The 25352-nt window shown below is 31.8% G+C and overlaps 1 protein-coding gene across 2 annotated transcripts in view; it reads right to left on the bottom strand.

Annotated features, from left to right (window-relative positions):
• Positions 1–1665: 1665 nt before the first annotated feature.
• Positions 1666–25352, bottom strand: part of RBM46 (RNA binding motif protein 46) — a gene marked incomplete at both ends in the record, with an annotated part of 31438 nt that continues 7751 nt past the window's right edge. Inside the window, one exon of one of the 2 annotated variants that reach the window (XM_082837827.1) lies at positions 1666–1865. In XM_082837827.1, the coding sequence (XP_082693953.1) occupies positions 1666–1865 (200 nt within the window). Of the gene's footprint in view, positions 1866–9351; positions 9408–25352 lie in introns of those variants that run through there. The other variant, XM_082837828.1, reaches the window with a different exon arrangement.

Genomic DNA, 25352 nt, shown 5'->3' on the forward strand with positions numbered 1-25352 from the left:
ACAATATCAGAGACCTCTGTGACAACATTAAGCACACTGACACTCAAATTATAGGCATCCCAGAAGGATAAGAAAAAAAGAAAGTGTCTGAGAAAATATTTGAAGAGATTATAGTTGAAAACTTCCCCTAACATGGGAAAGAAAATAGTCAATCAAGTCCAGGAAGCTCAAAGAGTCCCATACAGTATAAACCCAAGGAGAAACATGCAGAGACACGTATTAATCAAACTAACAAAAATTAAACACAAAGAAAAAATATTAAAAGCAAGAGAAAAGCAACAAATAACATACAAGGGAATCCCCACAAGGTTATAAACTGACCTTTCAACAGAAACTCTACAGGCCACAAGGGAGCGGCAAGATATACTTAAAGTGATGAAAGGGAAAAACCTACAACCATGATTACTCTATGAAAAAAGAAACTAATTTACTCTCCGATAACTTCTGCTAGAAAAAACTTTAGTAAAAGAAATATATGCAACTATTTCATATTCTATTAATGAAAACCCTATACCCCATACAATGAGTTGATCAACAAAGTTAATGTCTGGTATTCTAAGAGGAAAGATTTTTGTCTCTATAAATTATGCAAACCATCATTAGAAACTGATTACAGATGTATACTGCTAAACTATTAAACAGTCCAAATAACCTGGATTCATTAATTATTCATAAAAAATGGAGGAAACGTCACTGCGTTCATGAAAAAAGTATTTCTATTGGCCCCTGAAAAGGACTTTTGTTACGTTTCACAAAACTATTAATTTTCTTTCTGCAGTATCCTTTGCTTTGGTCCCAATGAAGACACTGAGCCTATGTATACCAAGTAGGGGAAATTGTTCTCAGAAGGTCAAAGCGGTTGTGAGAGCTAATTTTTTTGTGCATACCAATAAACAAAAGTGAAACACGTGCATATTAGAAGCATTGTATATTTAATGTCAAAGAATTTGAATTCAAGTACAAAAATTAACACATGATTTCAACATTAAAAACCATAACACTTATTACTCAAAGAACTATACAGTGAATATCAAAAACACAAATGGAGCGTAACTATAAAAACCTTAAATACATTAACAGCAAAATTATAATGTATTTCTACAACAAACAATTAACTAAAATATTTATAGTTATTTTCAAGGACCACAATGGTAGATTGCTTTTTCTTTAGTACTGCATAAAATCTGCATTTTAATCTTTTTGCCCTTCATTTCTTTCTACATAATAGTTAGATGCTTCTGTTTATATAATTGTTCTAATCGCTAATACAGATAGTGATCCTTGGTAATCAAATCTAGTGTAACCATTGTCTGCAAGTGCTTTAATACTTGAGAAACTCTATTTAGCAAAGTTACAATGAAAACTTCTGGGTTCTACTGACCACTCAGGAATCAGAAGTTATTTAAAATCCCAAAAGTTTAAAAAGAACAGCAGTTTGTTATAACTTTATCAAGAGAAATCACTAAGTAACTTTTTAAACTTAGCATTTTTAAAAGTTTTACAATGGTAGGTTATTCTGAATTGTGACTGATATTTACTATGTTGAAATAAATATATAATTATCATTTTAAAACCAAATGTACAAACCCGATTCTAAAATAAAACAGTATTTTAATTTGCATGCTTTACAAGGAAACTTTCATACTCCTATTTATAATATTTTCTTCAGAAGAATGAGGCCTGATTGGAGATATATAGTCGCTGTCCAACATGGCTGCCATTAGCAAGTGATACTGTTGGTGACAAGGGATAGCCTGGATAAGAATAAGGCCTTGAAGTGTAAGGAAGCAGGCTGGGAGGCCAAGAAGAGAGGGTGGCACTAACAGGGGAAAGACTATTTATTGAGCTGCGACGGAAATTGTAGTCTGTAAATAAATACATAACAATTATGCTTCACATCTTTATGGTTACAAATTTAATTCAAAGAGACAAAGCATTAAAACTATAATCACAGTTTAACATAATGTTCTAACATTCAAAATCCTGATAATCTTATATTGCTGGTAAAGACTGTTTCAGCACTCACTGCACTGCAAATCCTGATAGTTTCATCAGTCAGTATTATGTAAACTTTCACTGACACAATGCTTCAGAGATCTTACTAGAATGCATTCTTGGATATCTATTAACTGTTTTGTGTCTTTATGATCACTGAAAAAGAGAACTTCTGATTTCTCTTGCTCTATCCACAAGGAAACTCCTTTTAAATTTGGTACTGACACTAAGGGATTGTCCAAGAAGAAAAGATATAAAACAGTGAATTCATATTTGCTTCTTTTTTGAAACTGTATTAGGTATCAAACCAGCAGACACATTTACCCCTGGACTGCAAAAACTGTCTAATATTTCATTATTTAAATACTAATGTAAACATTTATATAACCCCACAAACCAATTTAACATTAGAATCCTACTGGTACCGTAAAACAGTAAAATGAATCATCTTTATAAAATAAACTTCAAGAAACCATTATCAACTTACAGTACAGAAAAATCCAAAAATTAAACCAAATTATTTCTTTAGAAACCAACATTTGAAATACTACTATTCCACAATAAACATTCATCTTACGTATGAATAATTTCCTGCTTCATTAGTTATAATGTTTATAGATGTGTGTGAGTACTAAAGACCAAATTTGCAAATCCTGTACTTTCCAAAAACTCAACTATGTTCTTTGGTGTAGAGTAAGCCAAGGGTGTGAAAATGACTATGAAGTGATTATTTATAAAAGGTATGGTGTTTCTAAGAACAGAAGAAATTAGGTCATCTAATGCACAGGTAAAGTTTTTTCTATATTTTCCTGGTGCTATAAATGAGACCTAAAAATGAATATTAACTTAGTATTGTCATGGGACTTAATATTAAGCCAACAGGAATGAGATCAACTGCAGGAGAATAAGCTCAAGCAACATCAGAAAGGACCTAGTTAAGAAAAAAAAAAAATCAGTTAAATATAGGTTTAATTTCCAGCACTGTAAAACTCTAATTAGAATAATTTTATAACCTTTTTATTTTTATTAATGGTACCATAAGATCAATACAAGCAGTTTGTTCCAAGAAAACATAAATACATTCAAGGCATACAGTTCAAAATATTTTCAGTATTTTGAAACTGGATAAGGAATGACTTTGACACCATTTGCTTTTCTAATATCCCAAAGTAGGATAACTCTAGGTATTAGAGAACTTTTTTTCTTCTCTTCAAGGATCCACTTTGCCTGAAGCGTTATGGCATTGAGTATAAACAAAAACCTTAGTGTTCCTGATAATTCAAATAATTGCTAAAAAAAAAAAGTTCTGATACTCTTCTTCTAAATGTTATCACACAAATACAATAAATTCCTTATTAAGCATGTATATATAACTAGCTCTTTCAAATTTTAACAGTGTGGTACAGACAACATGATTTAGAAGAACAGATCTTTAAATATTTACACTTCTGTATGTGGGGAAATGTAGTTTTCAGAGAAATCACTTTCACTTTGGGTTTATATTCATTCAAGATCTAATGCAGCCTACTCATGAAATGTGGATAAAAAAGAGATCTTCAGGAGAAGATTTCACAAAGAAGATAGACAGACAACTGGCTACTAGCAGAGTGCTTATCAGGTCTGAAAATTTGTATTTCTGATATTCCCCTGATGTAAACCTTCAGTTTACAAATACCCTAATGGACTGTTTTATTCTCACATTTTTAAGGAGACTAAATTAAAGTATAAAATTAAAAGTTCACTTTGATGACTTTATTCACAGAGGATAAATCAAGAAAAAAATTTCCCCCTAATACTACAAAGATTAGGAAACGAAAAGCTTCAGATGTTTATAAGCATTTCAAAAATATTTTTTTTACAAGTTAAGAATCTAAATATATTCGGGAAAACATCTGCGTGATTAGAAAATATAATACATGTCAAACTTGAGACAATAATTGTGAGATAAACCTAGATGAACCATGTTTTCCCCTGACATACAACTTATATATCACAGACAATAAAAATCAGAAAACACCACTGATTCACAAATTAACAAATGAATTAAAATTCCTAACATATACTTACTTGCCCACCCCTGCTTTTTCTTCCCAATGAACATCCTTAGCTCTTCAATCCCACTGTTTCTGCCTCAGATTACTCCCCTTCCCCTCTCTTCTTAAGGGAACGATACAGAGCCAATTTCAGAATTTAAGTTTTACACTGAGAATTATTCAACTGTCTTAATTAACACTTTTTAAATTGAGGTACAATTTACATACAATAAAATGCATACATCCTATGTGTTCATTTCAATGAGTTCTGATAACTGTATAAAGCTATGTAACCAACACCCAAAACAAGTTATAAAACATGTCCATCAATCTAGAAGTTCCCGTCATCCATTCCAGTCAAGAGCTCTTTGGAGGCAACCACTTTATGATTTTTATCACTATAGCTTAGTTTTGACTGTTCTTGGACTTCATATAATATGTATTCTTAAAGTATTTTTTTATGTCTTCTCTCAACATAATTTCTAAGATTCATTCATATTGTATGTAGCAGTAGCTTCCTTTTTATTGTTCAGTAGTATTCCATTGAATGAATATACTACAATTTCTTTATCCACTCACACTCACCTGTTGATAAAGATTTGGGTTGTTTCTAAATTTTGACTATTACGGATAAAGCTGTTATGCACATTCTTATACAAGTCCTTTTGTGGATACATATTTTCATTTCTTTGGGGTAAATAACTAAGAGTAGAATTGCTGGGTGGTAGGTTAGAGATAGATACTGTCGAACAGTACATTGTGATCATTTTTACACTCACGTCAATAAAATATGAGAGGTCCAGTTGCTCCAAACCCTCACCAACATTTGTTATTGCCAGTGTTTTTAATCATCGCTATTCCAGTGATATGAATGGTTTCTCATTTTAGCTTTAATTTGGATTTCCCTTATGACTAATAACGTGTTCAGTGACCACTTGAACATCTTCTTTAGTAAAGTGTCTGTTCAAGCCTTTTGATCATTCTTATTGGTTTTGCCTTTTTACCATTGATATCAATAAAATTTTTGACTAATTAGATTCTTTAAATCAAAATATTAAATAGCAATAGGTTGAGTCCTCGGAAGTCTCTAATTCAAACCACCTCTTTCACTGAAGAATATTACAGACAAAAGATGGTTGATTAAGTGACTGTTCCATATTCCCACAGTTAAATGGAGAAAAAAACAAATTAAAAATTAGGCTTCCCAGTTCCTAGGAAAGTATTATTTCCACTTGATCAAGCATTTTACTCTGGCAATCTTCTCAAAACTGGGTTGAGAGAAAGCGTTTCAAAAGGTTGTTGTGCGTAGGGGGAGAGAAATAAAGTAGAGGGTGCTCTAAGCTACCTGGCTTCTGCTTGAGCCTGCCCACGCCCACACTTCCCACTTAAATTCACACAGCTCTGCATTCCCTTGCTTTATATGCTAAACTTTTATGTAACACTTCATTTGAAGAAAAGGCCCTTTTAACGCTTTAATATAATTATTAGAGATAATATTGATCAAATCCTCTAAAATTTCATATTTATATGTTGAATGGACACATTTTTACAGAATAACTTTGACCTATATTAAGACTAGTAAATAGGCTTAACCTTAAGTGCCAATTCGAATCAAGCAGTAATCGCTAAAAGGACCCTGGATTCCAAGGGATTCTGAAGCTGTGTCTGGAATAAGCAAGAAAGTGAGTAGTAACTGTAGCGCCACATCTGACATGGGCACAAGAGCAGAGCCTGGCAGGACATTCATCACCTGCTTGCCAGTCTCGCCTCTGCAGCGATTATAATTTGGTCTCCTACCTTTCTCTGTCCAGCACAAGAGATGAATACCACCAATATGTTCCTCAGTGAAAACTAAGCAATAGATATATACTGATTTACTCTCTTCTTGTGTGTCCCTTTTTTGTTTCTAATTCTCTTACACCTCTTGACCGAACATCACAGATCCTCTAGCTGCTTTTGTTTCATATGAAGAGGGGGAAACCCTTAATAGAGACCTTAAAGTGAGTTCAGTTGAAAGCATCTTCTCATACTAATCTTTTTCTTTTAGTTTGTTTCTGACCAGATAGTCTTTAAACTAATTTTCCATTAGAAAGTAAATTCTTCATAATTGGTTTTTTTCTTTTCCTTGTTAGCTCTGAGTTCTACCTTCACACCCACCCCCTCTCTTTTTGATGTACCTTTTTAAAGTGTACAATTCAGTGGTTTTAATATATTCACAAAGTTGTGCAACCAAACTCCACTATCCAGAAATTTTCATCACCCTCAACAGAAACTCTGTACTTACTAGCAGTCGCCCCCCATTCCCTCTCCAGCAGACCCAGCAACCACTAATTTTTCTGTTTCTATAGATTTGCCTATTCTGGATTTTTCATATAAATGGAATCATATAATTTATGTGGTCTTTTTTAACTGGCTTCTTAGCATAATATTTTCAAGGTTCATCCATGTAGTATGTATCAGAACTTCATTCCTTTTTATAACCACTGTCTGGAGATACTGCATTTTGTTTATCCATTCATTAGTCAATGGACATCCAGGTTGCTTCCACCTTTTGGCCATTAGGAATAATGCCGCTAAGGAATAATATGCACAAGATTTTGTGTGGACATATGTCTTCAATTCTCTTGAGTAAATAACTAGGAATGGAATTGCTGGGTCATATGGTAAACTCTACGTTTAACTTTCTGAGGTATTGCCAAATATTTTCCAAGGCAACTGTACCATTTTAACACTTCCAACAGCAATGTATAAGGTTTGAAGCACCTGATATTTTAACCTATGAAATACATTTCTCACCTTAATACACATTTTAAGTATTTCTTTAGATTTCTATGAGATCTTTATAAAAATTTTGGAAAAAATTTCATTTTACCTTTTTATTATTTCAATTTCTAACATTCTAAGAGTCATAACTATAACTCAATAACTTTCTTTTACTGAACCACTGAATTTCATCTGCAAAACAAGTTTTTGGTAACAGTATTTATTATACATACCCAGAATATAAAATACAGCTGGGTTCAAACACAGAGATTTACAAAAATCATCTGTATTAGAATATTATTAACATTTATCATTTATTATTTTGTACTTTCTCCTAGTACTGAAGACCAAGAGCTAACTATAAGGCAGAGGAAAGAATTTTCAGTATTGGTACTTATTAAGCAACTTATAACCTATGAAATATTTAAAAATCATTAACTATAAATTTTTAAGTGATACTTTTGGCTGGAATACACTAGTATTATCAAATTTACTGGCATTTTTACTTCATTTACTTTCCCTACTTCAATTTTTAAAAAGTATTTTTATTGTCTACTTAATTTTTCCTATCAGGTAACTGACAGCAAAGGGTAAAAAGTAGATGGTCAATGACCAACATTTTTTCTAAGACTAGGCCCACAGGGTAACTCAGGCCACTATTTCTGTTTTAAGATGATTTATAGGAGGGTTTGAGTATGACAATCTTAGCAACAGGTGGCTGGATAAGAAAATTATTGTCTATAACTGTTTCCTTATAAGGTTCTAGTTAATTAGTTCTCTGATTTTACTAGATGACTGTATTTTTCAGATTCAATTTTGGGGGAAAAATCATCTATTTCTGTTTTCAACTAAATTATTTTTTTAATTTACAACGTATTTTCCCATATAATTTTGAAAGAGTGATTTGGATTTTAAATTCTTACTCTGAAACTTCGATACTGTATAACAATCATAAACATATACTTTGTCAGATATCAGTACTTTTATTTTTAAGAAATTACAGCCATTTCATTCTCAATTATCTCTAAAGATTATAATTTAAACTTCAAAAACAAGGGTTTGAAATCCTAGAAAATGCAAACTAATGTCACTATAGTGACAGCAATCAGTTCAGTGGTTGCCTAGGAAAGAGAGTAGGAGGAATGGATTATAGTAGAGGTGATAGAAATGTTTATTTTCTTGATTTTGGTGTCATTTCACAGACTTATACATAAAGCAAAACTGACCAAAGTGTACACTTTAAATATGTGCATTTTATTGTATTTCAATTATACCTCAAAAAAGTTATAAAGAAATCCCAAGTGTTTCTCTAGGTTAGTTTAAATGTTTCTCAAACTACATCCCACACAATTCAAGTACCTTGTCAAAACAAGAATCCCTTAGGCCAAAAAACATTGGGAAAATTTTAGGAAAGATGGGTTTAACAGCTAAACAAATTGCTACTGCAATTATTCAGGATGCTAACATGCATTATGATTTCCAAGGGGAGTATATATAGTACATGGTTCTTCCCAAACTTGACCATAGAAACAGTTATTTCACTCAACAACTTGGCAAATCAGTTTGGGAAGAACTTTTAATAGGGATACTATATAATGGGAAAACATTAAAAACAAATCAGAAATATTCTTAAAATACATTAAACACAGCAATTACAAACTCAAATGCCTTCAGAGTCCAAGATATAACAAACAAAAGAAGAACTCAAAAAGGAACAAATATAAAACAAATGCTGTCCAGCTATTTGTACCGAAATGAAACCCAGCTGCTTTCCTTTCAAAAAACTGAAGAGACCAAACAAATCATATCAAGAGCTTCCAGTTTGCTACCTTTGTATTAAGAGATTGAATTAACATCAAATTCCTTTCCATGCTAGTTTCTATACCATTTTGGAAAGAGAGGAATAAAAGAGCAGCCTATGAGAGGGAAAATTATGATCCAAGCTACAGCAAACTAGGATTGTAACCTACTCAAGAACATACGGATTACTACCCAGGGAACTACAACATTCTTTTTGCCTCTACATGTAAAAAGGAGTTTGGATAGTAATAATCTTTACTCAAACTTATTATAAACTACCTTTAGCTTCCTACTAAAACTTATCCTTCTCAGTACCATGTTGGAAAAACTAAACAGTGAATCCTAATAAACATAACTTTTATTCTAAATTGTATCAATAATAATTTTGGTTTAGTAAGTTTGAAAAAACTAGAGTTCCATTTTCAAATAAGTTTGAGAAATTCTGGGTAATCTACTTTATAATACACTCATTCCAACTACATCCACCTTAATACTGTTTGCCATCCTGGTGGTTCACAATGTACACACTAGCATGTTAAAAGTTTTCAGAAGACCTGAAATATAGAAGTCAGTTTAACTCTTTAAAACTTTGCTAATGCATCTATAATTAACAAAACTATAATAATTAAACATTTTCACAAGGTTTCATTGAACAATTTTAACTATTTCTTCTTAAAACCATAAGAAGAATAATTTATAACTGGCTTTCTGGAAACTAAATATATCACTTAATATTCCTAAGAGACTTTTTCTTACCTGTTTATTTTCTCCAAATTCTTCTACATAAGTCCAGGCTGAAGAGACTGTGTTCCCTGTCTGTAAGCAGTGAAGACAGAAAAGAATTGAGTCTTTAGATTGATGTTACCCCTTATCTTGGAAGTGCATGGAATCCTTGATAACTTTAGGTTAAAAGTATTTGATCAGTAAATATGAAAATAAATTTAGAGGAAAAGAAAAAAGTGATAGTTATTTCTGAAGTTCTGCAAAGATGAACAAAGAGAACAGTATTTTGATTTTGGAATGAAAATTATGAGTTAATACATTAACAGAAAAAACATATCTTTCTATACAAATTAAGTCCTTATTAGTTGGTTTCTCCAAGAAGTACTACTCTACCAATAAAATAAGAAAAGGATTTTAAAAACAACTGAGATTGCCCAATTTTTGATAAGCAGATAGCCAAAGAATCTAAGTGAATTTGAAAAATATCAATATCCTTTCTTTCCATCTTAAAAAGAAATAAATGGCCAAAATAATACAAACCATAAAAAATATCTGGGTTATTAACAGCTAAACTTTAGAAGCCTAGTTTAGCCATATATAGTACAACTCTGGACATCCATCCATTTTGGTGGATCTCTCTTCATAGGAATGTATATCCAAAGCTATGCTAAGAAACTGCATTAGAGTATGAACAAATGAAAAATGTTTGATGATCCACATAAAACTACAGATTTTAAAATACCCATCTTGAAGATAATTCAGCAGAAAAAACAGTCACAGTATTTTCTGAGTTTTATATAATGAAATAGGTAATTTAATCAACCCCCCACCCAGTGAGAACTATAACACCTAGACAATTATTAAAAGCAAAACTACCTAGATGAAAGCACTGAGAATGGCCAAGACTGAAGAATTGTGGGACTGTGATCTTAGACAAGAAACCCAAAGAGGTGCGCACGTCTTCTGGAGGTGTGTTTTGCCTAGGAGGATTGGCCAATTCTAAAGAATCTGAAAGGCAAGGGAAGATGGCAAGAGACAGACAAATTTCTGAGGACAAGAGGATAAAAACTGGAACTGAGGAGCTACTGATGAGGCAAGTCTGGAACCGTGAATAAAACTGAACCAGAAGTAGACCAACTTTAATGATGACTAAATTCAAATCTTCTCAATCCCTGCCTGGATTAAGACAATCTGGGATTGCCAGTCCTTTGGTCACCTTTCTGAAGCAAAAATAAATCCTCTCTGAATAAAGTTAACAGCACGTTCGCTTTTTTCATATACAATATCTGGAATTCAATCGAAAAGAACCAATCAAATAAAGAGATACAATGTGACCTAAAAGCACAAGAAACAAAAGTCAACAGTAACAGATCTACAGGAAATGTAGACAAAGTTTTCAGAACTAGATATTAAAAAAATTATGACTAATATACTCAAGGAAATAACAAACAAACCTGAAAATTTTGGAGGGAAAGTGTAAATCATAAAAAAATGTCAAATGAAATTTTAGAACTGAGAAATAAATTCAAATAATGGTTTTATCATGTTAGACACATGAAAAAAAGAGTTCATGAACCAAAAGATAGGTCTGAAGAAAATATGCAAACTAAACATACAAAAGAATGGAAAAGAACAGAAAGAACATAGTAGATAAATGGGATACAGTAAAATGGTCTAAGAAATGTATAACTGGAAGAAATGTATAACTGGAAGAAATGGAAATGTAAACTGGAAATGTATAACTGGAAGAAATGTATAACTGGAAGAATAGAAAGGATAGACAAAATGGGACAAAAGCAATACATGAAAACAGAATCACTTAGAACTTTCTAAAACAAGTAAAAAACACTGATCCACAGATTTTAGAAGTGGTGAAAGTGCCAATTAAGATAAAAACTAAGAAAGCTACACGTAAGTCTATCACAGTAACACTTGTGAAAATCACAAGAGAAAATATTAAAAGTAGCTGGGGAGTGGGGAGGTTTACAATAAAGGAGTAATAAGCAAATTATAGCTGACTTCTCAACAGAAACAACAGAAGCCAGAAGACAGTGAGTGGAATTAATAAGCTCAGAGAATTAAAGGAAAGTAACTGCTGATCTAGTAAAAAATACCCTTTCAAAAGGCAGGTGAATTAAAGACATATTCAGGCAAACAAAACTGAGGTAACCTGTCATAGGTATATTCATACCAAAGAAAACACAAATGAAATGTTCTTTGAGCAGAATAAAGAAATCATAGTTGACACATAGGAGGAAATAAAGAGCAAAGGAAATGATATATAAATGGTAAATGAATACTAATCTATATTAACTAAACACTATTATAATTAGTTATGTGGGGAGTTAAAACATATAAGTTAAAGACATACAGAAATATCAAGACACTACACAAAACTGGAAGAGAAAATTTAAAAAGTTAAGAGTGTACTAAGGTCCTTGCATTGTCTGGAATGGAATAAAAGCACTAATTAATATTAGATTTCAGTGAGTTAAGAATACATGTTGGAGACTACAGGGTAATAACTAAAAGGATAATAAAGACTCTATGACTAATACAGCTAAAAGAAGAAGAGAGAAAAGGGCAAATAAATAATCCATCAAAAGAAGGCAAGAAAGGAGAAAAGGGAAATAGAATAGGGACACAGAACAAGGAATAGAAAGCAAATGGCAAGACAACACACTTAATTCTAAGCATTTCAATAAGTATATTCAGTTCAAGCTGAGCAAACTCAAAACACAGACTTTCAACAAAAACAAACTTCAGCAACAACAACAACAAAACCTAACCATGTATTGGGCTCATCTTAAGACTAAGATTCAGGGAAAGTAAAAGTTAAAATATAGAAAAAAATACACATGCAACCCTAATCAAAAGAAAGCTTGTAAGGCTATGTTAATATCAGAAAACATATTCTTTAAGGCAGGGACAGATAGAGACAGGCAGATAGAGACAGATAGAGACAGAATGACACAGTATAATAATAAAAGGTACACTTCACCAGAAAAATATAACAATTCTAGATTTCTATGCACCTAATACACAACCTCAAAATATAAAAAGCAAAAACTGACAGAAACAAAAGGAGGAAAAGATAAATTTGTAGTCATAGTAGGTGATTTTCATGACCCTCTCATAGTAATAGAATAAGCAGGCCAAAAAAACATGAAAGATAAAGAAATTTACATATAATTAGTAAACTTGGCCTAATTTATATTATGAGTTGAACTGTGTGCCCAAAAAAGATATATTGAAGTCCTAACCCCTAGTACCACAGAATGTGACCTTATTTGGAAATAGGGTAACTGCAAATGTAATTAGTTAAGATAAGGTCATACTGGAGTAGGGTGGACCCTTAATCTACTATGATTGATAACCTTATAGGAATAGAGAAACACAGAGAGGAGAATGCCACGTAAAGACACAGGGACACACAGGGAGAAGATAACCATATCCAACACAGGCAGAGATTGGAGTAATGCATCTATAAGCCAATGAACTAAAGGACTACTGGCGAACACTGGAAGCTAAAAGTGGCAAGGAAATTCTCCCCTACCAGCTTCAGAGGGAACATGGCCCCAACACCACCTTGATTTCTGATTTCTAGCCTCCAGAACTGTGGGAGAATAAATCTCTGTTGCTGAAGCCATCCAGATTGTGGTACTTTGTCACAGCAACCCTAGCAAACTAATACACAGCAATTAACAACTGGAAACACATTCTTTTTAAGCAGGCATGAAATATTTACTTTAATTGGTCATTAAAAAACAAAAGACAAAGGACTGAAATGATACATAATATACTTTCCAATCATAGTAAAATAAAAACAATATAACTACAAAAATCGTCATATGTTTAGAAATTTATACTCGTGAAAAGAAATCAAAATATTTTCAAAAAGATGATGATAAAAATAAAGTACATCAAAACATATGTGATGCACCTATAACCACACTTAAGAGGTCAATTTGTAGCCTGGAAATGCATACAGTGTAATAAAAGAAAGGCTGAAAACTCTAAACTAAGATGGCTTCTTAAATGATATTCCACATATCCAAAAAATAAACAACACCAATCTTAAACAAACTCTCCCACAGAATGGTAAAAGAGAAAAAACTTGCTAATGTTTTTATGAGGAAAATTATGGGCCAATCTTATGAATGAACATAGATACAAAATCCTAAAGAAAGTATCAAAAATCAAATTCATCAATACATAAAAAGGATAATGTACCATGACCAAACTGGGTTTATTTCAGAAATGCAAGACTGATGTCACATTCAAACATCAATCAATGCAATTCACCACATTAAAAGAATAATAGACAAAATGATATAATTATCTAAATAGATACAGAAAAAATTCATCACCCATTTGTGATAAAACCTCTTAACAAACTAGGAAGGGACTTGAAGGGACTATTCTTACTGTGATAAAGGGCTTCTATAATAAAAACCACAGCAAACATCATACCTTAATGGAGAAATATTGAAAGTATACAAGGATGCCTTCTATCATTATTTGTATTCAAGACTGGACAAGTGGTTCTAGCCAGTGCAATAAGGCAAGAGAAAAAAGAAAAGTATAAGGATAGAAAGGAAGACAAAATTTCTCATTTGCAATTGACATGACTGTGTATACAGAAAAATTTTAAATAATGTGGAGCCAAAACAAACCATTATACTCAAATGTTTTATTCAATACATAAAAAATAAATTGTATTTATATAAACAGGAACAATCAGAAATAGAAAAGGCACCTTTTACAACGGCATTGCAAAACATTAAATACCTAGGAATAAATCTAATAAAAAATGTAGGAAATATTTAAACAAATATTTATGTTTAGAGAAATTAAAGGAAGTCTAAATAAATGGATAGATCTATAATTTTCATGGATCAGAAGGCCCAATACTATGAAAATGTCATTTCTTCACAAATTGAGCCACAGGTTCAATTCAATTCCAATCAAATTCCCAGTAGGGTTTTTTTGGTAAAAATTTATAATCTGATTCTAAAATTCATGTGGAAATATAAGGGCTGTGATGAGTCAAGATAATTATGGAGAAAAAAGTTGGGAAGATATTCTCTACCAAATATTAAGATTTTCATAATTAACACACTGTAATAAAATCAATCAGTGGAAGAGAATACAGAATGTATAGTAAGACTTATATATATATGTATGTGTATCTAAGTATGTGTATGTGTGTACACACACATATACATACAATACATACTTCACAACCTCACTAAATTTGAAAGATAAAAAAAAAGTTTCTAGAAGATAATACAGGAGACTATTTTATCACTTCAAGGTAAGCAAAGATTTCTTAAGCAGGGTACAAACAGCACTAACTTTAAAGACTGATAAATTGAATCACACTAAAATTAAGAACTTCTGTTATTTTCAAAGAGTATCATGAAGAGAGTAAAAGGTAAGCCACAAGTGGAAGAAGGTATCTGTTAAAGTATTATCTCCAACAAAGGGCTTGTATCTTAAGTAATAAAGAAAAAAAACAGATGACCCAATACAATAAAGGGACAAGAGACTTAAATCAAGAGACACTTCATCAAGAGGATATCTTAATGCCCTATAACCCTATTAAAAGATGCTCACTAATATTACTAAATAGTGATATAGAAGTTATTATCTCAACGAGACAGCAATATATACTAACCAGAATATTCAATATTAAAAGACTGATAATACCCAAGGTATTGACAGGGATATGTATGGAACAACTGAAACCCACGTGCTGCTAATAAAGTGTAAATTGGTATAATCACTTTGGAAAACTGTTTGGCATTATCTACTCAAGTTTTAAAACTATGACCTACCACTTTCACTCCTATGTATTCAACAGAAATACATGCAAGAACACCATGTACAAGAATCTTCACAGCATCATTATCTCAAACAGCCCAAACTGAAAGCACTCAAATTTCTAACAACAGAAACAGCAAATAAATTCTATGATTTCGATTGAATCCTTACATTGATGAGAGTGAATGAACAGTACTGCTACATGCAACAACATGGGCCAATCTCATAAACATAATGTCAAAATAAGCCAGACAAAAGTTTACAAAATTTTGTACAAATTTCAACAACAGAAGTAGTCAGAAGACTGGTTTCCTTGGGAACAGAGAGAGTAATATCTGAGTGGGGGTACAAAGGAGGCTTCTAGGGTATTGATTGATATTTTATGTCTTCACCTAGTGGTTACACTGATGTGGTCCCTCTGTGGCAATTCACAAAGCTTTCAGTTATGAATTGTGCACTTTTCTGTTTGTATGTAATGTAATAAATTATAAAAAAGAGGAATTAGAACATACACATGAGAAGTTGATCATTTATAATTATAAAAAATTAAACCACTTAATAAAGTTACTATCAATACAGAATAAGATATAAAAGAAAAATGATTCAAAGTAACTTTAAAAAACTATAATGGTGATTGATTTTCAGTAGAGATGCTAAATGGAATTACTATTAAATATGGAACAAGTCTTCCTTCCAAAATGCCTTCACAGACTACCACCTGGACCTGGGGTTTTAAGAATTAGTTTTCTGTTAATCTTTAAGTTGAATGAAATCAAGTTCAACAGGAAAAAAATGCTGGGTTCAATTACTGATATAGGACAATTACATTTCTGTTAATAAATATACAGAAGAGATGGTGAAAACCTATCAGCAGAACCTCAGTTTAATATCAAACACAAGGTTACTACTGGTGCTTTAGTCCAGTTTAATTTGCCATTTATTAGTGTTGTTCCTTTAAAAAAAGACATATATTCCGATAAATTATTTTGAATGAGATTATTCAGTAATCAAAATACAGGAAGAGGCCAGGAAAAGAAAAGGTATATTGAAAGTCAAGAATAAGAATAGGATACATTAAACTTCAAAGGTCAGAGACAGGATCTTGTTTTCTGAAAACTGAAATCATTGGATATGTTATTTTACTCTTCTGCTATGTAGGAATAAGAGCCAAAAGAATGATAAACTATGTATAATTTCCACTAATTAGGATTCTAATTTTCATTATACTCATGAAGATATGACACTGTAGAACTATGACTTGTTCTGTAAAGATGTGATGAAAAGTTTTAAAAGTCACTTAAAACTAAATGTTACAAGTATATTCTGTATCTTTGAAGATTTTACTGGTTTCAGTTTGAAGAAGATTTCCATATACATTTTATAGTAAATGGTATGAAGATGAAAAGCTGTTTTTCAGACTCTCGGATGTGTCATACTGCTATTTCTTCTTCTGAAAATAGAAAATGACTAAATGCACAGGATTCCACTATATTCCAAATAAGACTGCTATATCAGCATCCTGAATTTTCAGGGCTTTTCCTGCCTTTAGGAAACTAAACTGAAACAACTCCATCGCCTAGGTCTATACCTGTGTAGAAGAATGAAGAAATGCAATGCTAATATAAACTAAGTTTAGAAATAATACACAATAAGCTATTGCCAATTATTTTCCACTTATGAAGTCCTAACAAACGGCACTAAATAGAACTGTAGATTACATAATGAACTTACGAAGCTATCATAATGTTCATTAAAATAATGTTGTACGTAATACAATCCATTATATTCTACACTACATTTTGTTGACAGAGATAAAAACATGAAGTTTTTCTCAGATAATTTAAAAGCAACTACTACAACCATACTCTCCTGTTCTTCCAATATCCAAATTTCATTCATATATATACATACAGACACACACAATACATATCTATATATTCAATATAAAATAACCCACGACTCAGTCTATATTTCAAAGGTTTCACTATTTTAAAACACTTTATCAGCCTTCTAAAAATTATTTACTGTTCATTTCTACTTCAGTGAAATATACATATATATCATCCTGTTAAACACCATTCATAATCTGATTGTGTGTCTGCATCTACCAACTCTGTATCTCAGATATTTCTTTTTTAATCCTTTCTGCTCAAAACACAGCCAAACTTTATCTTTCCTTGGAATTTTATCTTTTAATCTTACAGAATGTAGATCACTTTCAATTATTTGAAAAGCACCACATGCTGAGTATTAAAGGAGGATAGTACTGACCTATAATAAATGAAGGACATAAAAACAACAATTTAAAAAAATATATGTACAAAGTCCCCTGGCTTTATAATCCTAATGGATCAAAACTTTATAATAGTAAATAAACAGTAATATAAAAATTACTAAACTGTTGAGTAATATTATAAAGAACAAATCATTCTCAGTTACAATGTCCAAGAAAAGCTTTGTATAACAGATAAAGCAGATAAAAGTAGAATAATATTCCAAGCAGAGTAAGCAGCACTAGGAAAAGCCTGGAAACACCAATGAGCATGGCAAGTTCAGATAATCAAAGCAAGAGGTATTATCTATGGTTAGGTAAGATGGGGCCAAACAACAGAGCATCCTGAACAGGAGAATGTGGAGTTCAGAGGACTTTATTACATTACAATGGCAAGCCACTGTAGGTTCCTGAGCAAGGAAATAATGATGAAAAAGAATAATCAGACCTAACTGGAGTGATAAATTATGTTGCTGAATTACAAAATGAGACGTTTGGAGTATAATCAAAAAGCAAAATGAGAATACCAAGCAACAAGAGACCATGAAATAGACGTAGACAAACTTTGCCTATTTGAAATTCTGTCTAGCAGCTAATGGAGGAAAAAAACACATATCTTCTGCCACCTTGACACATATACCATCAGCTGGCAATGCTTATCCTAGAGTAAACCTAAAAATCTGAAAGCTACAATGTAAACAGCTATGTTCACAAGATCTTTGTAGCTCAGAATGATTCCTCCAGGATTCAGACAGATGTCCTAGGTCCACACTACATGGAGTGGTCTGGTATATGGGTTTGTTGGACTAGTGGAGATAAAATTGTCTCTGAAAAGAAGATAAAGTATGAAACAAAAGCCCATTACACTATATTTTAAGTTTTAGAAGAATAACTTGCCAGTAATATTCCACGAGTTCACAGCCTGTTATCAAAAGTTTAACATTAGACAAGGTCAGTTTTTCACTGGGATCATGTGAAGTTAACAAAGAACAGCAGTTAAGAGCACAGCCTCTTAGCCAACTGGGGGATCCTGGGCAAATTATTCAATCTACTGAAGCCTTGGTTTCTTCATTTGTTAGAAAAAAGAAAGTGAAGACATTAAAATAATATCTATAGTACCTCAAAGAATTGACAGAATAATGTAGTATCATGTAAAGGCATTAAGCACAGTACCTAACATACAGTAAGTGCTCAAAGAATCTTAACTATTATTATTACTAATAAAATTCATTATTATGAATAATTGGAAAAATCTGTTGTCTTGGATTTGTTTTCTAAGTATTATTCTTCGATACTTATATAGCATATTTCAATATAAAAGGTACTGCTGTAGGCCCTTTACAATTTTAACTCATTTTATATAATTACCCTGTGAGATAAATACTGTTAACATTCAGATGAGGAAACTGAAGTACTGACAGGTTAAAGTAACTTTTCCAAGTAGGTAATGAAGCTGGGATGTGAATCCAGGAAATCTGGCTCTGAATGCCATGCTCTTTTATTCCATGTGGCCTGTATGCTATACTAAATTTAAAGTACTGAACTTCCTTTTGCTGTAATTCTTTCTAAAATGCAATGTACTATTTCCTGACCCTCTCATCTCAGATTAGGTCAGGTCATGCAATTATATTTTCTCATAACACCCCATACTTTAGAGTGTTTATCAGAACTGTAACTGAATAACTGTCTCCTTCAATACAATGTAAACTCTATGAAGGCAGCAACTGTGTCTGATTCACTACAGTGATCCTCAGGACTTCATATAAAGCACAGTGTTCAATACATATTTGTTGCATGAACATATATATTAACAAGGATTAACCATCAGCCAGCTAATAAACTGCAAATGAAAATAATTAAGCCTACAGGACTGAATAATAACAAAAACTGAATAAAAACAAAACAATAATAACAAAAACATATGATAAGAATAAGGATTCTAAAAATAAACTTTCTTAAATCGAAGTGTGAAAAAGGGCAAATTTTTCAGAGGGCATCAAAATAGCAAGGCTAATACACTCCACGTGGTGTTAAAATAGATAATTCTGAGTTAAAATAGTCTAGTAAAGAATCTTGCTTTGCCTCCATACATTTACTTAACAATGTAAACAGGTTTAAGAGGCGCAAACTACTAGGTATAAAACAAATAAGTTTAAAAAAGTGTAATGTATAGTACAGGGAATATAGTAGCATTTTATAAGTTTAGCATGGAGTATAATCTATAAAAATATCAAATTACTATGCTGTACACCTGAAACTAATATTGTAAGTCAACTATACTTCAATTACAAAATTAAAATTTTAAAATAAATGTTAAAAAAGTAAAGTTTTTTTTCCTTTTGTACAGAGCTTTTAGTAGTTTAAAAGCTTACATGGTTCTGCATTATATTCAATCATACCTCCTTGAAAATTTCCTCTATTAGACTTAATTCCAACCCCTGGAGCTTCATATTGAAGTCTCTCTTCTATGTGACAGCTCTTCAAGCTGTTGAAGACAGCAATCATATTCCCCCGTAAATACTGCATTAATATTTACAGACTAAACAGATCTACATACTTCAGTTGTTCACTGTCCCAACTTCTTATTACAGAGTTTCTAAGTCTTCCTTAGTTGCCAATGTTTAATTAAATGCTGGTGCCCAAAAGCAAACAAAACATTCCAGATATAGGCTGAGCAGAATAAAATTATTTGGTCTGAATACTACATAACTTTCCAATTTTGCCTTGAGTTACAGTTGACCCTTGAACAATGCAGAGGTTGGGTGCTGAGCCTCTGAGCAGTTGAAAATTCGCATATAACTTATAGTCAGCCCACCACATCTGCACATTCAACCAACCTTGGATCTCGTACTACTGAAAAAACTCCACATATAAGTAGACCAGCACAATTCAAACCCATATTGTTTCCAGGGTATGTATGTTAATCTGACAATCTCTAGAGTAGAATGACTCATTGTGGTTTTGACAAAATAATTCAGGTTTTTACTATTGGTTGGTTGGCTGACTTTCATTCTTTGTCACCTTATTTTTTTAATTATAAAAGTATGTTATACAAACAGAGGAATGTATAAAATATAGATGTACAGTCAACATAATTTTAAAAATAAAAACATGCACTCACCACTCAGGTGTAGAAACAGATTATCAATACCTTAGAAGTCTCTCTTATATCCTTTTCAACTTCTCCTTTTAGTCCTTAAAGTAATCATGATCCTAATTTTTAAGTGTTAACCATTCTCTTGCTTTCCTTTATAGTTTTGTCATATATTCCTTCATCCCTAAACAATATATTGTTTAGTTTTGCTTGGCTTTATTTTCCTACTCATAATTTCCCATTGCCTCAATTCCTTCAATGTAAGACTTGAATCTTTTCGTATTTTACTTATTTTTAATAAGCCACCTCATATCTTTCAGGGAGTGAAGCAGGGACTACAGTGGATAGCCCATCACATGTAAAAAAAAAAAAAAAAAGAGAAAGGTAAGATTAATATTCTGCTTAGGTCAGCCTGCCCCATCGATATGAGACAATGCTATCTCTCCCCAAAAAGAAACTGAGCTGAGGGGAAGTTGAACATCTTTCAATCTTTCTCCTAATCTGGATTTTATAATAGGGCTTTAGAATGTATGTAAATTCCCTGAATTAATGAACTACATCTTTAAAGAGCATCCCAGGATAAATATAATTAAATAAATGAGGCAACATTTGAATTATTTAGTTTCAATTTATTCATACCTCATATGTAAACATAAATATTTGCTAGTTGACTATAGAAAATTTTCTTCTTATATAAAAACTTTAAAAATAGAACATCAGACTAAAAGAACTGAAAATAATCATTACTGCCTAAAAATTCAGATAAAATCTCAAGGCAATGAAATTTGCCTTATTTACCAATTTAAATCAAAGACTGGCTGATATCTGTCTACTTGCCAAAGCCTAAGACGATTGATGGAAAAAGGCTGTTCATCCTCCTTCCCAAGTCATGTTCAGTAACATGCCACTCCCTGCTTGTGGCATAAACCACAATAAATAAAAATAAATAAGCAAGTAAATAAAGTGCAAATATTTTTAAAAATCAGGAAAAGTGAGGTTTAAAAAGGACACTGGTGCATAAATGAGAAATAGATGATTGTAAAAAAGAGCAGATATCCTAGAGAGTCACAGATATCCTAGACGCATTTCAATACAAGCACTTAAAAATCTTAAGTCAGTAAATCACAGACTTAAAGAAAGAAAAACAAACACAGCTATCTCATTATATTTGTAAATCCCCCTCAGAAGCCAAAAGAGTGCTTTCACAGGGTAAGTAATCCTATTTTTGCTCAGTATCTCCTCTTTCCCTCTAGTTCTTAAGAGAAAAGAAATTAACTTTCCAACGATTTGATATCTTCATTATTCCTACACTTGATATATCTAAATTTTACACCTAGGAATCCCTCAAGGAAACTTGATTTGTGATCTCTCAAAGAAATATATGTAGACACCTAATACACACAAGTGAGACATTTAAATGAGTAAACATTTCTCTGTTTGAATTATTTTGCTTTTGGTAAAAATTATAACTTTATAGTGCAGAATACAATTTTAAACCTGTTTTTCAAAGAATCATAATGGCTCACTTGGAACCTTTTAAATTCTGTGCCCCAAATTATCCAATACAGGTATCCCCCACTTTTCAAAAGTTCACTTTACACCATACATTAGTATCTGTTTTTGCTAACCAAAAGAAATCCAAAGAGGATTTTCCCTTCTATGAAAAAAGGCAAAAAGCAAAAATAGCATTCAGGGTTTGTTTTGTAGCAATTTCGTTATAAAGGCAGCATGCAGCCTGAACATCCAGACTGGCATGGCCAAGATCCTTCCCCCAGAACTACATCAGTGCCTCAGCATCAAGCCATCATAGCTTTGAACTGTGTCTGTGTGCGTTTGTGCTTTACCTTGATTTATTTTGTCCTTCTGTTAGCAAGATGTGTCCTAAGGTAACTGCTTCTTCGCTTTATTGCCATTTCAGCCTACAAAATATTTCACAGGAATGCTCTAACTTGGATAGTGGGGGGAAATTGTACTTTCACAAATCTATAACTACATATTTGGTCACCTTTGGACCAAAAATTGACATAGCAGCAGAAGAAAAAAAAGCCATAGACACATATGGCACATCTGCTGTAAATCTGTTTACCCCCTAATCTGGCCAGTAAACAAGCAGACTGGAACATGTATGTTGAAACAAAGGTAACAAGAAAAAAATTAATTTCATGGGCTTGTAGTCTTACAACAATCCACCTATAAACCAGGATTACAAAAAAAAGCGTGAAGTATCTCTAGAAATAACATCCTTAGAAAATATAATGAAAGGAAATCAAATATGCAAAAGAAAAAGTGAAGGTCACCATAACTACTGTATAAAAGAAGTTGGAGTTGTACATCCTAGTTTACAATGTTTACTTATTCACGTTTATTCTTGATTAATCTGTGTATAAAAATCAAGCTATGATGTTTAAACATGTAAGAAATGAGGGAGTTCAGAATGTACTCATCAAATTATCAGGCAATACAATTACAACAGACGTGTTTTCTAATGACTGCATTCCTATATGCTTTTTAACATAAAGTTATAAATACATTTATAATAGAAATCATTATCAGGGTGGTATGTAGATTATATTTAGTAAAAGCAATGCAGGAAGGTATACAGCTAGCCAAATAGATCATTTTCTTAAAATGTCAATTATTATATATATATAAAAATCAATATACAGGCCATTTTTACAGCTCAAATGTCACTTGCTGTAAGGAATGGCCCACATGTAACTAATAGATCTTTAACCAAATATTACAAATTTAAGGGCAAGAAAATCCAAGTTGTTATTAACATTTTGGCAATTTAGAGATTCTAATTAGAGTTTTTTTTTTAATTTTGTTTGCTTTTGTTTTGAATCTCCAGAGGGACGTGCATTCCTCTTAGAGGTAACGCACTATCAGATCTTAGATAGAGGATGTATCCTTCTAGGATAGAGAATGAATTGCTCTAGGATAGATAATATATCTGAAATTAACTAATAAAAGTAGATACTTAACCATACTTAAGATTAACAATACTTAAGATTAATTTAATCTTAACCAAAAGGCCTGGAAGCAACTCACACTGAATAATCTTAAAATGGTTAAAAGCACAGATGATCACTTGAATAAATTCATCACAGTAAAACCGTTTTTCCAAAACATTTTCCATCTCCATTCACTAGTCCATTCATTCTATAGCACAAGCAATTACTGTCTACTAAATATTAAACAGGAAACAGAAATAAAGGCATGATAGTGCAACCTCTACATAGATTTTCACTATTCTAAACCCCTCCAAAATAAGTAAGCCTTAGAGGAGAGAAAAATCAATACAACACTGAAATTCCTTTTAAAGCCACACTGAAAAATATTTTAGGGGACATCATGTGGCAAAATTATGAATTGCTGCTGACATCTAAGAATGCACATGCAAAATTTATTGTGTGGCCTTTGATACAACAGGCGAAAATTTACAAACCATGATTTTTTAAAATATTAAATAAAAATATCATACATTACATTTATAAATTAAACAGCTGTAGCTACTATTAAAGTTAGTGTATTAGAACAAATATTTTAGGAATGTATTAACCAAAGATACTAAGAAACTGTAGGACAGAGGATCAAGCATGACTAAATAAATGTATAAAGTAAATGAAATCACATGATCACATTCATCAGTTAATAACATAACTATGGAACAAATACTAGTCACATGATATGTTTTAATATATATCATTATTTTCCTAGATTTTCTGTTACAAAAAGAGAACTAATTTCCAAACTGTTAAGTAATTAGGTTGTTTTATAAAATCTTGGTTTTGATTATAATTAATTGACAAATTCAGGGAAAGAAATAAAAAGTAATTACCTGTCATCATGAAAATGAAACAGGTAACTGACTCATTTTTTTTATCTAGTTGTTCTGCTATGAAGTGGACAAATATAAGCTTTGAATTATTATATATAAAGAAAGGAATATTAAACTGAGAAGAGTTAATTCCTACAAAAGTAGCTCTTGATTTTAAACTATTTTTAATTCAAATATCTATCTCAGTACACACACAAAAAAAACTCAAGTATTATTTTTGGTACTTCATAGAATTTTTGTCATATTTTAAACAAAACCATAATTTGGGGGATAAAAATGTCCTTAGAGGTCACCAATTAAAACCCTGATACTCTAGAGATGAAGGCACTGAGGTCCACAGAGTAAATGATTCATTGCCCATTTCAAGGTCACAATTTGTTGGCAGCTGAGACTACAGCTTCTTTTACTTTTACTTGACTACTCATTACTCTGTTAAGCTTCTCCTCTCACAGCAGCAACTCCGTAACAATTATGGTCTGTTAATACAAGTGTTAGTAAGATAAGAATTATGAGTAATACCAGATGACGATCTTTCAGGAAAAAAAACTGTAAGTTTCAAGAGGAATAGAAACACATTTTCAAGAACACTGGGCCCTCTCAGAGGGTCAAAGAAACATAGTTGAGTTAATGGAATTTTCATCTCACCACTTGGTCATATGAAAACAAATCAGTGTATAAAATGCTGGTGCTCATCCTACATAACTAGGTGAATTTTAAAGCAAATTCAGCAAATTATTTTTGTTCTTTAAAATTTAAGTGTGAAATAGTATAAAAGTTAGATCTATAATTAAAACTGGAAAGAAAAGAATAACTTTCTAAAAGTATTATTATTTTTCTTCTAATTATTTATAATAAAATTTCACTATAATATAACCATTATATTATACTTAGCTTAAGTGTCTTCTAAAATTACTTCTTAAATTTAAAAAATCTAGAGAAGGTTTCTCTTTGTTTCAAAGCAATTTATTGGCAAATTTTTTAAATCAAAATTTTATTTTTTCATTT

The sequence above is a fragment of the Leucopleurus acutus genome (genome assembly GCF_964270905.1).
Source record: "Leucopleurus acutus genome assembly, chromosome: 4".
Lineage (NCBI taxonomy): Eukaryota > Metazoa > Chordata > Mammalia > Artiodactyla > Delphinidae > Leucopleurus > Leucopleurus acutus.